We start from the raw sequence: 20401 nt of genomic DNA on the forward strand, positions 1-20401 counted from the left end.
ATGTTATAATTAAAATAATTGGATGATGAGCATCAGTAATGGCATGTGCATTATCTTTTCCCCACCTTCTAGGGCTTTGAAAGGAGACATACTCTATATTATAAATATATATTTTTTTCAAATAGATTTTTAATATGTTAAACGTGTTTAATATAAAAGGGGGGAGTGCTTCTTTAAGTTTCCCTTTTTCTAAGAATATGATGATATAAAGTCATATTTTAAACCATTTTTGTAAGATCTTGTGGATGTATTACATACCCCTGTGCTCTCTAAAGGAAGAAAGCTGCTGTAAATGGCCTGAATGTTGAAAAAAAAACCAACAGTGTATAACATTTCAAATTGGATTTGAATGGTGTTTAAAGTGAATATAGATGTAACCTTGGAACAAGGATATCAGGAAGATCATATGTTCTGTGTAGCTCATATCTTGTATCTAATATCGCCCTGTTTCCCATGCAAGATGATAATGAGAATACATACGCTGATATATTTATTTTTACTTCACTTGACTGACAGACATTGTACTCCACTGGACCTCTGGATATTTATGTTTGCACAATTGCTATAGCTCGTCAAGTTCTTATCAGTTAGCATTTCCACTTATTGTTTAGAAGAAAAAAAAAACAGCTGTTGCTGACGCATTCCCACTACTACAACTACTGAGCAAGGCATTTCTTTGTCATGCTAAATTATCACCCAAACAGCAGAGCTACACACCATTCCTAGACCGATAAGGCCACTTGTGACCATGAGCACCATTTAATGGACATAAATCATTCATTGGAAAAGACACGCTGCACTAAAAACCTCCCCGAAACGATCAGATTTTGAAACTCGAGCTAATCTCCTCGCCGTCTCCCCTGAGCCGGCGCAAATGGGTTTCAATTGAGCGTCCGTAATTCAAGTCAGTGGGCTATTCATGTGGACACTGTCTCGGCACCTTCCCACAGTCCGCCCCAGCTTTTTATTTACTGTACACAGGCAATCTCCTTATGAAAGGGCCACGACAAATGGGGTGGTTGTCGGCTTGTCTCTCCCTTGCTTCCCCAGATGCCGTCCCTGACAGAGGTCAAGGCTCAGGAAGTCCCAACAATGATGTTTTCTTTTTTTTTTTTTTTTGGTAGGCGGTATCATGAAGAGGACAGGCAGCGGTTGCGGGCTCGGTCCAGACAGAGGAGCACGAGGTCGGCCCGGTGCAGACAGAACAGGAGACCTGGCAGGAGCAACGGGGTGGGGAGGGGGGGGGGGCAGGAATGTAGGTCACGGTAACCACATTAGGGGCTCCAATTTAGCAGTGACTGCACCACGAGAGAGAGGATGACGCTACCAGGACGACATGGAGACAACTGAACTTTCTCTTCAAGCTACCGGTGTCTGCTGATGGACGTCAGTAGTCCATGTACACATACGTGTGTAGACGGATGTTTTAACTACCCATCTTTTACATAATGGGTACATTTATCGATTCAAATCTAGACAGTATTTTTCCCCTTACAATTTCTATATGAAATATAATAATACCTGCTGTTTAACTATAAAGCATTTAACTAACTTTTTCCGTAATATCAGTAAAGGTGAACTCTTTTGAGTAATAATAGGCCTTTGGTTGGTAACGTACCATCATCAGCATCGCTGGCCCCTACTGTGAGCACATTGGATCCTGGCGGCAGGCTCTCAGTCACTGAGGTACTGTAGACGGTGGTGTTAAAGATGGGAGGGTTGTCATTAACGTCCAGGACATTAAAGTAGACCCGGACAGTGCTGGCCTGTCCACCCCCATCCACTGCTTTTGCGGTGAGGATGTAGTACTGCTGAGATTCGTAGTCCAGAGGCCGCGTCACGTTGAACACGCCCGTCACTGGGTTGAGCAGGAAGGTGTTGTCTTCGTCGTCTTCCTCCAGACAGTAGGTGATTTCCCCGTTCACCCCAGAGTCGGAATCGCTAGCCAAAATGGCCGCCACAATGGATCCTGAGGGAACAGAGCAAGCAAAGTAATTAAAGGGCATGGCCATACACATCCTACATGAAATGAAAGACACAGCAGACAGAATAATAAAAGTTTGACCACAGTAACCAACCATTGAGATTCAATGAGACGTTACTATTACAAGCAATATGGTGGCTAAGGAGGACAGAACAGCAGGCTACCTGGCGCAGTGTCTTCAGGGATGTCAAAAGAGTATGTGGCTCTGGAGAACTTGGGGGTGTGGTCGTTGACGTCGCTGACCGTGATGTTCACCCTCATGTCAGAGGACTGCTTCCCATCGTCGGCACGCACCAGAAGCGAGTACTTGGAGCGGCGCTCTCGGTCGAGCTTCTTTGTGGCAATCAGATCGCCGGACTCAGGATCGATACGGAAGCTGTCGTCCGCTCCACTGATGATGGTGTAGGTGACCAGGGCATTGGGTCCCTGCAGAGCGAGAGAGGGAGAGAAAGAGAGAGAGAGAGAGAGAGAGAGAGAGAGAGTTGGGGGAGTGTTCTTTTAACAAAAATATGTCGTAGATTCACAAATAGTGCACATCACTCATAGAGTGCTATAGTAGGCTATGTATATCTTGGTATTAGACACTTAAAAAAATCCACTTCTCTTGCATTACAAATGCAGACACAAAGTCCGTTACATCTGCAAGCAATGGCAAAGGCAGACATAATAATGCATAGTGCTATTTCCTGCCAGATTCAAACCAGGAACCCTTCACTTGTAAACTTCTGCTCTAACCTCCTGTAACTTCCCTCCACAGAATACTGGGCCATTTAAATCATTACATGTGTTATGAGAGTGCAATGGGTTTTTCACGTGCCATACTTACTTAGACAATGAAAAATTCTGAGCCATTTATTTTGAAGTCCATAAGATTAGTCAAATCATCTGTAACACTGAAAACTGTCTACTCTGAACCGTTTCAAAGTGTATATTACATGTCAATTAGAAAAAAGTGTTATGGCGGAGACTTCCACAAACTGGTATAATGCTTCCAATAAAACTTGTCTGCCTTTTGAAGTCATTATTGTGTTAGATAGGATACCGCTTGCTTAGAGCACTTAACCCAACGCAAGTCAGACTATGTACATAACCAACATCATTTATGAACAGATGCCAGAGAGGCTCATATGCAAATGTATCTTCTGGAGAGCACATTTCAGGATTGAATGTCCACATGTGAACACACGAGAAAAAGAAAAAAAAGAAAAAAAAAAGAAAAAACAACAGGATCTGAATGGCCGAATTCTCTCCGGAGTTGCTCCCTGTCTTTGAACTTTGGGGCTATAGTGTTACTCTATAAATTCAACTAATAGATCCCTTGATACCTGGGGTAAGCACAACCGTTAAACATGTGATACTACAGCCATCGAGAAGGGAGAATGTAATATGACAGCTGAATAATTCCGGTGACAGATCCTGACGTTCCTATTTGTGCAGAGGACAATGCCAGCCCAGACGACTGTCTCCAAGTGTTCTACGTTTAGAAACAGATGCTGCCCTACTTCAAAGGATGCCTCTCACCAAGCTGTCAAGATTATTTTTACTCATAATAAAAAGACAAAATAGACTTTTTTGTCCTGTCCAGACAAAGCTTAGTCCAGTCTAAACCATTAGTGGGATCCTGGCACTTTTGGGTAAACCAGGGGGGAAACCAAGGCATTTCCTAATCGATTGTCAATCCTCGCTGTAATAAGGATGGGGAGGATCCTTACCTAGGATTGAGATGGGCCTGGGTAAGTAGACAAAACTCATGTCTGGTCTAAAACAGACTTTCCTCATGGCCATCCACCAGAAAAAAGAAGAAAAAAAAAACCCAGCAGTATTATTCCACAGAGCTGCTGTCATCGATCAAGACCCACAGTCTGGGATTCCCATCAGCCACCTGGGCTGCAACCAGACTCCGACACCCTCCGTCAGCCAATTAAAATCGCTGATAGGGTTCAAAAGGGAGAGGAGGTGGAGTGGGGTGTGGTGGGTGCAGTGCAGAGGGGTTGAAAAGCCGAGCTTACCGTCTCTGACAATGACCGCCTCTGTGACCCCCCCCCCCATCTCACTAAAGACTTTGAGGCTTTTACAACCTTCCCAGGGCGCAGTAGGGAGAACAAACCGAAGCAATTAAAGAGCAAAGCGGCAGCTCCGAGTCAGGCATAAGGAAACTCATTTAGCAGCCCAGAAGTTTGTAGGGTTAGGGGGGGGTCGTGGGGGGCGGGGATCAGCTAGGGGACACGCAGGAGGCTGGGGTGGACGGGTCCCCGGCAGGAAATTGACCTTCCTGTAATTTGACCGACTGCTCGAACAAACGCAAAGAGACACACACACCGTCAGGCCCCCCGAATTACAGACGAGTGCTTTATTAATGTCAATTGGTGCTGTCAACCAAAACAAATCGCTCTGGTGGAGAAGGGGACTTAAGATAATCTTTGGCTGGTGTGATTGAAAGCTCTTGATAACATCATGCTGAAAGGTCTTGTCATAATATGTTTTGGAGGCCATGAAAGAGTGGATGTAGTCCATCTACTTATCCCTATCAATGTGTGTGTGTTCAGATTCTCAACTCTGCGGAAATCAAGCCTTGCTCTTTCCCCTTCTTTTTAATAGCTCTTTTGTTTTTGTAAGCCTAAAATAAAACTAGGCATGCATCAATTTTAAAACCATGTCCTCTGATGTGACACCCGTCTCATTTAAAGTGACACCCTTACTAGTGATTAATGACTTGTGGTCGCTTTTTCTCTTCCTATTGAAACGATGACACGCAAAGAAGAAGAAGAGGAAGGAACAAAAAACAGAATGATTCCTTTTCTCTCTGAGATGACTCTTCCTTCTTCAATCGACTTAAGAAACAAAACCAGAGCCTCCCCTCTAATTCTCCATCAGCCCTTTCTCTCTCTCCCCCTTTCTCTCTCTCTCTCTCTCGGTGCGCTGGAAATGGGTGTGACAAAAACGGATGTGAAGAGAGAACGGCATTCATTCAATCACACATGAGTTGCACATGTGGTGCCATTAAAGGAGAGAGAGATCATTATGATGTCTGAATCCGGGGAGTCAGCTGGCCAGCAGCTTGAGAGTTTGGCTCGGTCTCCCCATATCACACATGTGGCCCTTCTCTCTCTCTCTCTCTCTCTCTCTTTCTCTCTCTCTCTCTCTCTCTCTCTCTCTCTCTGTGCTCTGTGGGCCTGAATGCTTTCCGTACGCTCCGCGTGTCTGTGTGACTTGGGGTTTCCAAGCGCGCGAGGATGTGGGCAAAAAAGTTGGCCGACGCAACTGGGGCGACTGAAATAACTCCACATGCAGGCTCCTATTTGGTGACCTTTTTGGCTCCTGAGCCACTTTCCACTAACTGTCATTTTAAATGCACCGTCATAACGGGGCGAAAATGACGAGACTTTAAGTATTTGGTTCTTCCTGTTGACAGGAAGGATGCATCTGAAGACTGTCGCCAAAACACGCTGTGCTTCACTTAGCTGAAAAAGAATCCACCATTTTCCCCCCCTGCTTACTGGCAGCAGGGAAATAACTCCATGGCTTGGCCTGGTCTGCCATCTATTAAAAAAAAAAGAAAGATGATTCCAGAAATGTTTTTTCGCCATCAGACCATCAGATTTTTTCTCACATTAAAAATGCTCCGGCGAATGGTGAGTCAACAACCCATAAATGCCCTGGCCTCATAAGCACGAGTGTATGTCCACGTTCTCACACACTGAGGCCTGAGCAGCAACAATGAGTCCCGTTTTTTCCCCCCCTTCCACTGGGCTTGTCCTCTCGTCCTCGCTCATGCTGGCAGCACACGCATGAGTCTGCCGGGCCCGGGAACCTGCTGGGACCGCCTGGTTTTCGCTCAGCGCTGAATTTTTATGTCCACATCCTGCCACGGCTGCGAGAGATGGAGACATTTTATAATCGGGGCCCGCGGCCGGTGATGTAATGCACACTACAGGGCCCGCCGAGGGACTATCTGTGCGACGTCGAAAAAGTCAACCGACAGCGGCGGGGCCAAAGAGAGAGAGAGAGAGAGAGAGAGAGAGAGAGAGAGAGAGACAGAGAGAGAGAGAGACAGAGAGAAAAATCTGACTCCTTTTTAGGGCCTTCAGAAATCTCAGGTATCATCGGCACTGCGAGGGCTGACTGACTAGTATTCTTACAGCCACCATCCTTAGGCCAAGAAAAGTCATATTTGTGGTGGGACAGTTGGTGAGAGAGTTATTAACTTCATGACTTGGACGGCAATGAGAGACATCGCACAAGAGGAAACCAGCCTCCTCTTCCTTGATTGCTGAATGGTACACTGTCTTACTTCTTCTACAGACAGACTGCTTGTTCACATGGGTCTTTCTTTCATACTGGAACGAGGTTGAGTATTTTCAACATCGCTTCTTGGATGTCCTGAGTGTGATGCACTGTGGCTGATGTTTTGATAGCATTCTGCGGGACACAGAGCCAAATTCGTGCTTGCACGGGATGTTCTACCTTGAGACAAAGCTCTTGAAACCACAAAGTTTGCTGGTTATGCTATTAAACGTTGGAGTTCATCAATATTCATCATACATGCTCTTTTTTTTTATAAAAAAATGAAGTTTTTGGGAACTTGGACTAGTGCAAAAAGACTGCTGTTTGACTTGATCTATGCCGTTACCATGGAGACAATTTATCACAGCTAACATCCTTCACGTAGACATACGCGCTGCCAGAAATATATGCAGTATATGAAAAAAAAAAAAGAATTCCTGGGAGAAACGTACCTCGTCAGCATCCGTTGCTGTTAGCTGCATTATCTTGAATCCATCACCAATGTTCTCCTCGATGGTCACATCAAGAATATCGGTCGGAAAAACAGGTGGGTTGTCATTGACATCCTGCAGCGTTATTTCCACCTGGAGGAAAGAAAAACACCACCATTTCCATGAAAACAGAGCCGAACAATGCCTGCAATAGTGTTTAAGTACCCCGTGCAGTCGAATGGTAAGTAGCTGCAACTGAGCTGCACACCTCATAAATTAGATGATAAAATGACAAATGATACTGTGTAGTCTCTCATACAGTTGCGTGTAAAGACTTCTTGGAGCTTCCAGCAGGGCTGACACTAGTTATATCTCTTTCCTATGGAAAGGGTGAGGATGGGTCTCACCCATCAGCTGTTGTTTATGTTTCTGACCGCTAGTGTTTTCCACACTGTAATAGGCCTACTCCACCCTACACCAACTAAGGAAGAGAAGCCAAGTGTCAGTGAGTGCAGATGCAACGTCCGAGACAGTGTGAGAGAACGTGAGAGAGAGTGAGAGAACGAGAGAGAGAGAGACAGAGAGAGAGACAGAGAGAGAGAGAGACAGAGAGAGAGAGAGACAGAGAGAGAGACAGACAGAGAGAGACAGAGACCTGAGACGGTGTCGGATTATTTGCGAATGGTCCAGAAATATCACATTTGCAGTTGTATTCTGGCAAATTAAACATGATCCTGTAACGTCCCCTGAGGTAAACATGCGTTTCAAAGCCAATATACAGCCTGAGGTTCGAATCAAAACAGACATTTGCTTTGCCGTTTCTGTTTATTGCTTCTCTAAATATGGAGAAAGGGTGTTTAAAATTTGGAGCATTGCGATGTCCATTAATGCTGACAGTTATTTAAGTAATCACAAAACAAACGTGCACACACACACACACACACACACACACACACACACACACACACACACACACAAACACACACACACATACACACACACAAACACACACACACACAAACACACACACACAAACACATAGGCAAAACAAAAAATAGTCTCTCTCTCTCACAGCCTCAACAAAAGTTCCTCAAGAGGCATTCACCCCCGCAGACAATGGACTCTAAGGATATAGGACCACCACCCGGAGAAAAGGAGGAAGACTAGGGGTGGGAGGGGTGATGGGGTTGGGGGTTGGAGGGCGACTGGGTGGGTGGGTGTGTCTGTGCCCTATTCGTTTCTCCATTGACAGGAAAAAAACAGGGTTCACGTGCACAGCAAATCCACTGACTGCCGCTCTCAGCAGACCCTATACAGCAGCCCACGGCTATTCAGCACTTCACTTTATTAAAGAAGATCCTGCCGCAAACCAGGAAGTCAAACAATACCCGGCAGAGTGTATTAAAGATGTCAAAACCACTGACTCTTGTCTGCATTTCAATTAGAATGGCTTGCTGAAGGATGTTTACTTTGTGCCTCTAAGCAAAATATACATACATATTAAGGAGGGGCACTTACAGTTATATGTGTCTATGACTAAGTGTTTGTATTTCAAATATACTGAAGGTGCCTTACATAACATCATGACCTCCTTGTGTCTGTATGGTTCTGTTCTTAGTTGGGTTAAGGATTATTTCAGGTAGGCCATGTTAATTTTGTCACCTGATCTGGCGTGCAGTATGTCTCCAGTACTGGACATATGCTCGGTCGGTAACCTAGTCCCCGGCTGTACCTTGCCAGTATGGTCACTCGCCTCCTCTAGTGTGTCCATCTATCGTGAAAATGAGTCTTCTCTCTGATCACTTATTAATTTCATTCCAACCTGCAGCCTGCGTGCCTTCAATATAGATATGAGGATACACACCCCACTGACGCCAGTGTGAAAAGGATCAAGTTTTTTAGGGGAGCCCACCTGCAATACCAGGCCCCATGCATAATGTAAAAACAAAAAGTCAAGAAGGGGCTGCACTGCGCTTCGCTAGGGGTCGCGCCGAGCAGCGGGAGCGAGCTAAGTCAACAAACGATGAATATTTATCGCCGGCGCCGCGTCCCCTTGATGTGTAAATAATGCAGGGCTCGTTTTTTTCGGCGGAGGACGCTAATTAGGGAAGAAGCGGCGTTATGAGAAATAATTACGGCGAGTGCTTTTAGCTTATATTACCACATGGTCCCCCGAGACGCCCCCCCCCATATCAAAGAGCTGTGTGAAAAATTCATCGGAGAGAAAGGAAGCGAGGTCAGCCGGGAGAGACAGACAGAGAGAAAAAGAGGGAGAGAGAGAAAGAGAGGGAGAGAGAGAGAGAGAGAGAGAGAGAGAGAGAGGGAGAGAGAGACGGGGTGAGATCTGTCGCTGAGGGCCCAGTCTCTTTGGTCAGCACAGGTGAGAGCCATTAGTTCACACAGAATAAAGATTGTGTTTCACAGACCACTGTTTCGGGTTGCAGCTGTGGACTGGCTACTGAGGTCCATTATTTATCAGTATTTATCAATGATTCACACACACACACACACGCACGCGCGCACGGACACAAACACACACACACACACACAGTCACACACACACACACACACACACACACACACACACAGAAAGAGAGGGAGTAAGAGAGAGAGAGAGAGGGAGAGAGAGAGTCTGAGCATGTTTATGATACCTCATATCATGTGTTTGTGCACATGAATATGTATGGAAAGTGAGATTAGCACAATTATGCAATGCTCTAGTTATTTTATCAACTACTGGAGAGAGAAATCATAAATATCCTATCATCTCCTTTTATGTGAGACCACTTATCCTGCATCCTGGCCTTGACCTCCGCTTCACTGTTACTTCATGTCACTTCATACTACTTTACTGGATTAATGCATTAGTGGAGCATCATCTATATTTTATCACACATGTTGTGCCTATAGGATAGCTTGTCACCCATAAGACTGTACTTATGCACAAAAGGTCTGCACCAGACTGCTTAGACACGCATGGTGTCTACACCATGCAGACACCCAATCCTATACCAGGACACCGTATCCTCTCCATGAAATCTTCCTCTGTGCCTACATCTGTCTCCTCAACACAAAGGCACTCCTTGGACCATACTTCATTTTGTAGCGCTGAAGAACAGTGTGGTTGACTATGTGCACTTTTCCCCCCAGTGTCTCATAGTTGTGATGTGGCCAAGAATACTGCACAAAAGGAATGGAAGAGGGGGTTCATGGAAGAGAAGTTCATTCTTCTTAAAACCCCTACCCCCCAAAGACCCAACACATATTCACAGACTCTCTGAGTCAGTGAGTTTTCCTTCCAAGAAAGGTGTAGTTAATTAAAGTTTGCGCTGCAATGGTCCGCTTTCAACATGAGTAATACTTTCGCTTCAATTACTTCTGTACGGCCTCTTGTTCCATAATGAAAAACATAAAACGTAAACAAGGGTGAGTCATGTTCGGCATCTCACAAATTATGTGCGGGTCTTCCTGGTTCCCACTGATTGCAAGACTCAATCTCCTTGAGCAGATAAATAGGAAAGGACAACTAAGAGCATGCAAAAGTAATTTATTGGAATGTCCAATTCCGTCTAATCTCCGTGGTGAAAATTGAGTAGTGACATAAAATGACCGGGGCTGGACTCGACGGGTGTAGCAGACAGCGGCAACATTTGAGACAAGAACATGGTTCTCATTGGCTATTTCACACTAAGCACTTCATCATAAGACGAAGCCAAAGCTCTAGACCACTAAAAGAAATGACTCAGGCCTTGGCCATAAATAAAATAAACGGTACAAAGAATTCTTGTGATGCCAGAAAACAAACTTGATACTAAAAACCGTTAAACCATGTGCTGATTCTATTAAAACCGATTAAAAAAAACAGAAAAAGAGAGAGACAGAAAAAAAAGTTGGCACGGACTCGTGGAGACGGAAAACAATATTTGTTTGTAGTGAAAATGACGTTCATTTGAGGAAAGGTTTGGCCCAAGTGTAAGTGCGGGCTATGTGCAATTTGAGAGAGTTGGCGCCCCGAGAGAAAGCTGTGTGGGAAAGATCCCTGGAACTCAACTCGGAGCTTTAAAGGTATGTATGATAAGGGGGTTCAAATCTGCCACACTGCCCAACAAGAACGGCTGTCTTCTTTCTGGTCCTCATATGCTGTGGTTTGACTTACAATGCTCAACATTCTTCGACTTACTATCCTTGTTATTATTCCAGTAGCTGAGTAAAAATATTATTATGTTCATATCATCCAAGTCATTAATGCTCCTGCCACAAACTTTTGGACAAGCAACTAAGAGAATGATGCTGACAAGGACCTTCAGACAAAAAGGACAAAGTTCACGCTCCGTCCTCTCACATAGCGGCGCCCTAATGTCTTGTTAGTCTCTCTTCAACAAAATCTGCGTCCAGACTCCCAAACTTTCAAATGCGGGCCTAACTCTCGGTTATTTGCACTTCTTAATCTGTAAAGCGTATGGCACAATCACTGTGGACTTGATGAATACCTTGCTGTATTTTCTGAGAATCATACAGGCTATATGGGGGGGTGGGGGGGTGATATAATGGTATGTGCAACATAACTCATCCCCCTTCCTGACTCCAGAGGCTTTGCAGACAAAGACCATCTTTATTTCCCTTTATCTCCTCATTCTCTCCATCCTTAACTCTCTCTCTGTCCTTCCATCCCCCTTCTTACTCATGTCATTGTTTAGACATTGCGTCAAGGACTTTTGGGTTGTAGATTTATAGTGATGTTAGCTTAAGAGCCTGCGGGTGAGGCAGGTCAAGCACACATTTCTAAGTACCATTTTGTCTCCATTTTTTCCCTTTCCTTTCAACCTAACGGAAACCTGAGCAAATATTGCAGGCCGTGGTCCAGGTATAAATAATCCAATCCTCGGGCTCTTCACACGTACGCAATCACGGCTGGCTAGATTTGTCAAACAAAAGAGCCGTCCGCGATCAATCTTCCCACCACAGTCTGCGGCCCACCGCGCCCCTGAGGAGGTGAACCCCACCACTCCTGGCTACGAGAGGGTGCCATGGAACGCAGACAAAGTTGGAAGAATGCCAGGCCCAAAAGCACACGGCCGGTGTGTGTGTATGTGTGTGTGTGTGTGTGTGTGTATGTGTGTGTGAGTGTGTCTGTACTGGGGGGTGGGTCAAGAAGAGAAGACAGGAGGATCATCCCCCCCAAAAAAAAATCCTCACCAAGAGATGGGGGAGAACTAGGAGGGGAAAAGTGCAACACAAGGGCCTGTGAACGATCACAAAGCACCTTGTCTTATGTAACCTACAATGGTGAAGACAATGCTGCACAAATGGTTTTAATAAAAAAGGAGTCGCCACTTTCCCAGAGGAGCACTTGCAACTGTTAAAAGACAGTTTGTCTTCTGCTTCTCCTCCAAAACCCCAAGTGGCTTCTGCCAAGCTGGGCTTGTCTCAAAAGGGTCTAAAAGCCAATGCCTGAACCTTTGGAAAATTAATATCTTGCTATGTGTTTTAGATGGTGAGTTCATCAATAAAGATGGCGCTCTTCTTGGTTTAAGTGGCCTACTGATTCATTAAACATTCACTGCCTTTAAGTATGTCCAAATCCATTGAGGTAGCATATGTTTTTGCCTTACTCACAGTATCAGTGGGTTCATAGTCATGATGCCTGGCAGGACAGAGTTTTACTAAATAACCGTCTTTGCCCCTCAAGGTTATCACAGTGCTGACCTACAGTAGGGACTCTTTGGTGCTGTTCTTGACTTACTCTGAGTGTTCGGGTTCGGAGCAGGCTATTAAAAATATGCACATCAAACACCTTGTTTCTCCCAAAAGAGATGAAAGCAAAAGTAAAAAAAAAAAAACACAAAGGCGCGTACAGTACAATTGGAGACATGGCAAAACGTGAGAAACTGTGCTTTGAAGTTTAAGAAATACATTTTAGTGCGTGTGCGTGTGTGTGTGTTTATCAGTTATCCTTGGTGCTTCCGAAATATGCTCATGATGAAATGGAGTGGGGCCAGATTAGGCGGGTGACGACTGAGCAGGGTGCACCAGACCTGCATGAGTCTCCACACCTTATCGCTTCCTCCTCGTCCGCAATTACTGAAGATTGCTGCACTCGTGTGACGCTGGGCATGGCAGAAACAAATAAAGAGAAATAATGTGAATGCTAATTGCTTATATAAAAAGGAACCTCGACAAAAGGAGGCCAACCAAAACCACATCCTTGCAAAGGCCTGACGCAAAAAAAGTCTCCAGGCTTGAGAGAACAGTGGGGAGAAAGGGAAACGAAACAAAAAAAAACATGAATCTGTGTAATGCCTTGCTGTGTTCTCCACTGCCAAATGATTTGATTTGTGTGATTCAGAGTCATCGTAAAGATTTAGGAGTGGAAGATAATACGGAGCACCCCTTGCATTTCGGTTCGAGTTCGACCCCCAGGGATTTGAGCCTGGGGGAGGGGGAAAAAAACTCAAATCTCCGAGCTCTAGAAACAAGGCATGTCTTTTTCAGGCCAGCGTCTACATCCAAGACTTCTGGAAGGGGAGGCCTGGCTTTAAAGAGTACTCCGGCATCCGTTTAATAGGTGCTGTCAAGCGGTGATTGATGTACAAGATTTGCAGCAATAGAGGCTTAAAAACTAGTGATTGCCTTTTCTGAAGCAGAACTTCGTTAGGAACAAAGGGAGCAGACTTCTCTCCATTTTTCTCCTACTTTCTTTTCTTTGTACAGTAGCGGTTAACTACTCATTAGCGATTTAAATCCCGCAAGACGATGATGGGAAGTTAAGCCACATCTTCTGACCTGTCTCATTTACTTGGCACCAGGGGAGGTATGAACACAGCCGCAGCGGGGCGGTGTACCGGGGGCCACCCCCAAAAAAAACTGCTGTGGTGGCAGAGGCCTGGGACTGAAAAACCTCCAGTGGTAAAGCCCTGGGGGGCGGCCGGCTGGGCTGCAGTCTAACCGCACGCCATGCCCCAGTCTCCGCTATCTGACTCACTGGGCAGGAGTGGCCCTCATCTCAAATTCAGAGGGCACATGGGGAGGGGGGGGGGGGGTGGAGGAGAGGAGACGGGAGCTGATGGATGCAACTATGGTTTGAGGCGTCTGAGTGAAAAGCTTATATGCACCCCCCGCAGCCTCTGTTTATGTGAGAATTCTACAGAAAAAAAAGAAAAACATGTAACAATGTGAGGGAGGAGGGCAGTAGAGGGATGGAAAAAGAGAGACAGAGAGTGACCCAGACAGGCAGAGAAAGAAAGAATGAAAGACAGAAAGAAAGACAGAAAGAATGAAAGAAGGAAAGAAAGACAGAAAGAGAGAAAGAAAGGAAAAAAAAACAGATATAAACATGGATATATGGAGATTAAAAAATACAGAGCCAAAAGGAGGAATAAAAGAAAGATAGCATGAGAAAGAGAGCAGGAGAGAGTGAGTGCACATACAGGGCAGGGGAGAGAGAGAATGGAAGGAGTGGGGGGTAAAGGATAAGGAGGGGGAAAGAGAGCCCAGCAGTCGGTACCTAATCAGGAAGGTTTGTGCACAGCGGCTTTCCAAGCTCCCTGACTGTTTAACAGGCTCGGACGGAGGTCTGGTGGAGAGGACTCCCTCCGCCCTGCACCTCCTGTCGTCTGTGAGCCCCACGCTCGCTCAGGGCAAGGACATAAACATGCAAATCGCTAACCACAATCCCACCTTTGTGTGTTTTATAGTGACTCGTCGCCACAAGAGTTCACACTTCTTTTTTTTTATTATTATTTCTCCAGGACTGGCACCGCTACACTTTGGGACAACCCAGTGACGGTGACGCCAGTTGGGGCAATTTGGGAAAGTGCTGCCATAATGTAGCTGAATTGCTGCCACATTGAAATGGTAATTTTTTTTTGCCGGGGACAGTGTAAGTGATAAGGTCAATAGGGCAATCATGCAATTTGAGCTATTTTTAAAAATTATACCATGGGAAAGGGGGTGTGTGAGGAGGTTTTTTGTGAAATGAAAGGGTCTACAGACAATGAAACAGGGATTTCGCGAGTTAAATATTTCAGCTTCAATCATAAAATTCCACTTGGTCATTCCTGGTCCAAGGAATAACCTCCTTTTTTGATAGTGGCGCAGCTATTACTCATTTTGCGTACCATACATCTGTGGCGGTCATTTAAGAACTGACAGGAAACGTTTTGCAAGACAGTCAGCTCCGAAGACATTTTGAGAGGAGGGAAGGGGGGGAGAAAAAGGGAAAGGAGAAATGTTGATGCATTTAACATGAGGCAGTGTTGAAGAGAGGGGAAGGGGGAAAAAAGGAAAAAGAAAAAAAGAAGAAAAAAAAAAAGATTTCTGCCAAATAACTTGACAATAAGAGACGGTTTCCTCCTACTGTGCCCATTGAGGGAAACAGACTACAGATGAAGGCTGGCTAAGAGCAGTCTGCTTTTCACGGCTCTCACACAAGGAGGTTTTGTTGGCCTCCACACATGTTTAATGTCGGAGTTTTTATCCGGAGGATAGGCACGGTGGGAAGGCCATCCGTCTTAATTTACGGAGAATTTGCATGCTCCTCTAGAGGGTCTGCGTTTTTTCGCTTATAGACTCGCGTAAATTAGATGTCACACCGGGGCGCACACTATACTCTAGACGGAATATTTACACTGAATTAAAGTTCATGTGAGTACTTTATAACCCTCCCAAAAAATGGGACCCACGCATCGCCAAACCAGCTGACACAGACAGATTTCAGTGTCTTATTGGTTATGTTAGTCATAATTTAGAGTACTCTCCACTTGATAAAAAAATTTCATTCATTTGAGCGAATGAATGCTAGTGTTTCCTTGCTAAGCATTTAAGAGTTTGAATGCTTTTTTCGTGGGATGCTGATACTGATGGATTTGACGTCTTTCAGACAACTACCATGATTGATGAGGAAATGAATTAGCTTTGTTTTCTTTTTTCCCCCACAGTTGGAATCATTTCATTAGAGAGGCTCTTCGCTTTTGCCGGAGCGATGAAGTTGCGCTCATCTTTTGGCTTTGCTGACCACTGCAGCTGGGAGGCCATGCCTTAGGCCTCTCTCTCTCTCTCTCTCTCTCTCTCTCTGTGTGTAGGACAAAAAAAAGGAAACGTTTAGAAAGACCGTATGGTAATTTAGTTTCACAGGCACTCCGCTTTGTTCCAGTGCACGCTCCAGTGAAGCTGAATGGCTCAAAAACAATCCGTCTCAATTCACTCACAGGAAACTTATTGACGATTAATGACTAAGTCATAAAAACCCGGGAACTCAGGAAAACGGTTTCCTAAAAAAAACAAAATGTGCCGTAGAAAAGATGGTTTTAGCCAATTTGTCATACTTGTCTGTGTGCTGTCAAACGCACAGAGGCAATGAATTTGGCTAGCTCCTGGGGTCACATGGGAGGTCGCCTCGAAAGGTCGAAAGGTGACAATTTGTCCCACTGAGAGGTAATGGTCGGGCGAAACTCTGAGGTTGTATTCTCTCTTCCACAGAGTCGTGTCATTTGTTTCCTGACCTCTTAATCAGTGCTGACGGCCATTTTGTGTCTTTTCTTGGTGTCTCTCTCTGCTCCTCCTCCGGCCATAGAGATGTTGTGAGGAATCGTGAGAGAGGGTGTCATCACCACAACGGACTGAATTAATAAAACAACAATCATGTGTTGCAGACACATCTTCAGTTTTTACCATCTGGACAAGTTGCAGACAGGCCCCGGGGGCATTATGGGTAAAGGGACAATCTGCTGAATCCTTTCTTAGACAACAACATATGACCAAACCAACATTGTTTACCCACCGAGACGAATGAGGAATATGCATGGACGAAACTCCCCCAAAAGGCAGACTGTCCTCATCACAGTGAATAAAATCAGGGAAGAAACAGTCCATGTTTAGTCTGAAGAGCAGAAATTGAAAGTCATTATCAATAAATTTCAAGGCGGCGAAAAAATCCAGCTTTAAACACGCTCCGTGTGTACGCCTACCAACACAAACACAACAGGGTCGCCCCAGGCTCCATGGATTCATTAATTCAACATTTATTCAACACTGAAAATGCGCCTCCCCGATTATTATTTCCCTTTTATACACAGTGTTTAGTCTGACTGTTTGGAAAGAGATAAATAAGGCGTTTGTACAGAGAGGAAACTGTAACGGCGGGATCAGGACAGCGATAGCCAATGGGGGAGTACAGTTCCCATCTCTAGTTTCACAGCTGAATCTTATGAAAAGACTGACCCCTGCGCCTCCACAAAGAAAATAGGAGCAAAGGTAGAGTAACCAACGGGGAAATGTTATCAAAGTGGAAAAACAGCGCTGGGTCACTGTTGTGAGGGGTCTGTGTGCCGTCACTCTGCAATAGGTGGATTGGAGAGGGTGCGTGCAGGGGCAGGAGAGGGCTTACAGTGTCACACATGATCTGCACGGAGACAGGAGCACTCAGCACCTCCTACCCCCACCACACACACACACACACATATACTGTACACCCTCGCACACACACCCACACATGCACACACACACACACACCCTTGCACGCACACACACACACACACACACACACACACACACACACAAACACCCTCGCACGCACACCCACACATGCACACACGCACACACCCTCGCACGCACACCCACGCACACACTGATACACACTCACTCTCTCTTTCACACACACACACACACACACACACACACACACACACACACACACACACACACACACACACACACACTGATACACACTCACTCTCTCTTCCACACACACGCACGCACACACGCACCCATGCACGCACGCACGCACGCTAACTAACTGCTGCCATGCAAAGCTGAAATCTAGCCGGACTCTTCCCATCACCTCCCCTGTCTCCTCCACACTGTCCCCCCTCCCTCTCCTCTCTTTGCAACTCTCTTCACCTCCCCTCTCTTTTCTCCTCTCTCTTCTCCTCTATCTGTAGTGTAAGTAGTGGTGCTACGTGTTTCAGCCACCCCCCCCCCCCATGCTCCTATCACACAGCTAAAACAAACAAGAGAGAGGCTGAGGACCATGTCACAGTGTGGTTGTTATGCTTACGTCTGGTCAAATGGACATGGGAGCCTGGATGCTGTTACATGATGTCTGGGGGGGGGATTCCTTACATTAAAGTGCCATTGTAATCTGAGCTGCTTCACCAAGAAAATGCAAAGAGTCAGCGTGAGTGAGAGAATGAGGAAATAAGAAAGGGCAGAGAGAAAAAGTGACTGATAGGAAGACCGAAAGACAGATGAAGAAAGAGACTGAGAAAGATTGGGGGAGACAGTTGCATGACACAGGTAGTGTTTACAGGGAAGCACAGGTTAATTCAGCCTGCTCTACCTTGATGCAAACTCATTAAAGGGCATGTTGTTAAATAACGCGAGGTTAATCCGTTAAAGGAAATCACTAATCCAGATTAAGGTCACCATGACGGAGACTGGACTTGTCAAAAGCCTCGCTCTCTTGAGAGGCTGCGTAGGTCGTATTTGAAGGTGCCAGTTATTGTGATGGTGTGAAACCATGCACACGTGAAAAAACCAAAATAGCCAAAGACCTGCTGGATTTGGGTTTGCGTCATGGCCAGACAGCAGATTTATAGTAATACTTCCCGTCCATGGTTGGAAGCTTATTTGTTTATTTGCGGGTGAAAGCACAATGTAGTGCTGTGTTGATATTATCTCCCTTACCAGGAAAAAAGACTTGATTTGTTCATTCATTTGTGAATGAAATGCGACCGACATAAAAAAATGGAAGGAGGGACTTAAGGCTGTGTCACTAAAACGCTCTCGTTTGGAGGAGCAGACGAGTTGATGGACCTATTTTACACTGCGATCTGGACCAGCGCAGCTGTGATGTGCGCAAAAGCGCATGCGCAGCCACACACACAAACATAGATTCAAAATCGCACTAGGACATGAACACACACACGCACAAACACACAATCACAAACACACATACACGCACACACACACACACACACACGCATCCCAACTGACTCCAACTCTGGCCGCTGACTGACAGAGTGCTCTAATTGCGCTCTCTTGCCCTGGCAGTAATCGCGGCTCCATACGCAAACTTGTTGAAAATTACCAGCTTATGTCATTCCTTTTCATTGATGCATTGCTGGTGCTGGACATCTGGATAGGCTTAGGCCATGTCTTCTGGACCAAAGCAGTCGCGTTAAAACTCAAGAAAAAAAGAAGGGAAAAAGAAAGAAAAAAAGAACTGAAATAAGGACAAACACTGACAGAGCCCCTGGACATCTCAAGAGCTGCCAAGAGAAGAGCAGCAGGGGTGACCCATGTGTCCGGCACAACTGTCTCTCTCTCTCTCTCTGGCCATTGAGGATGACATCGCAACCTCCCCTACAATAGATTTCACGCTTTTCCCAAAGTGGTACATTAGGATTTCTCACATCCCACGCTTGACTACTGTGGGGTAATTTACGGACTGCGGGGTCAGACAGCCCGGCCGCAGGTGGACAGACCTAATGTCTTCCATATTCGCTCTCTCGGCTCCAGAAAACAGTTTCGAGCCGTGATGCTGCACATTTGTTCTCCTGTCTTGGCCGTTCGTTGGGCCTGCTTTTGCTGTGCGTTGCTCCAGAGCAGCGTTGAAAGGGAAGCCAAATTTGGTGCACGCAGCTGTGTTTGTAGAAGGAAATCGCGCTTTAAACACAGAATAACGTATGGATCCAGTCCGTCAACCCTGGGTCCAGCGCGCGGTGTCTCATCCATGCTAAGGTTCACGGATTCATCACTGCCACTAGCGCTCTAGACTAGCCCAGAGTCTCTCGCACAGGGGCTCTGGCAATTAATATATTAACAGCTGCTGAAGCCATTAAGGCTGAAGATGGGGTTTCCTCCCACCGCTTGCACTGTTTAGAGTTCCACATCCCTGCAAATGTATAACATGGCTCTAATGAATTGTGTCTGGCTATTATCCACGCAGACTCCACCAGAGTCAAGCTCTCTGTTCTTCACAGAGGCCGTGAAGCCAAAAAGGAAAATACGGACAAAGCAAGGGCAATGCACCCAGAACCAAAGTTATTTAAAAGTGCTTTAGGCCTGAGAAATAAAATAAAAGAAAAAGATGTTTGGTGAGGTTGTGTTGAAAGTGATACAGTGAAGTTCAGGCAGTGTTGACCCCCACGCCCCCCCCCCCCCCCAACTCCCCCACCTTCAACCAAGCAAAGAGTCCTCCATGTGGAGTGTTAAGATAAACCAGTACTGAATCTCTCTGCTGCCCCCCCCCCTCAACCTTTTACTGGTTCTCACACTTCAGGAAACCTGCATTGTCTCAGTCTTTTTGTCCGAGTGCAACTCCCCTTTTGTTTACAGCGCTCATTCATCTTGCATGAGTCAAACTGAAAGGGCACTATAAACACAAATTCAGAACCATTTAGTTCCAACGTATATCACAAGATAGGGAACTGTTTTTAAAGAGGTAACTAAAGAGTCAGTCTGCCCACGAGTATGAGATAACCAGAACCAGCACTTTCGGGGGCCGCCGTGTTTGTGAGCGTGACAGCGGTAATTTTTTGCTGGAGTTCAACAAAGGCCATAAAACATTTCAGCTCCAACAAGGAGTACACTTTCTTAACTACAGTCTCCCCCTAACTGTTATTTTTGGCAAAAGCTGTTGGACTGGCGATCGAAAAGAGTGATTCTATTTTCTGTTGGACGTTTTCTTCTTTTCCTTCCTTTT

At 45.6% G+C, this 20401-nt stretch overlaps 1 protein-coding gene across 1 annotated transcript in view; it reads right to left on the bottom strand.

Annotated features, from left to right (window-relative positions):
- fat4 (FAT atypical cadherin 4) overlaps positions 1 to 20401 on the bottom strand; it is a 97186-nt gene that overhangs the window by 43775 nt on the left and 33010 nt on the right. The window contains exons 2-4 of the mRNA XM_076292151.1: positions 6721 to 6852; positions 2149 to 2410; positions 1619 to 1969 (exon numbers count right to left, since the gene is read on the bottom strand). Of these exons, the coding sequence (XP_076148266.1) occupies positions 1619 to 1969; positions 2149 to 2410; positions 6721 to 6852 (745 nt within the window). The remainder of the gene's footprint in view (positions 1 to 1618; positions 1970 to 2148; positions 2411 to 6720; positions 6853 to 20401) is intronic.

The sequence above is a fragment of the Alosa pseudoharengus genome, unplaced genomic scaffold (assembly GCF_046254945.1).
Source record: "Alosa pseudoharengus isolate Yale_2024_CS ecotype anadromous, Long Island Sound unplaced genomic scaffold, YU_APseudo_1.1 YU_APseudo_1.1_scf_19, whole genome shotgun sequence".
Classification (NCBI taxonomy): Eukaryota; Metazoa; Chordata; class Actinopteri; order Clupeiformes; family Clupeidae; genus Alosa; species Alosa pseudoharengus.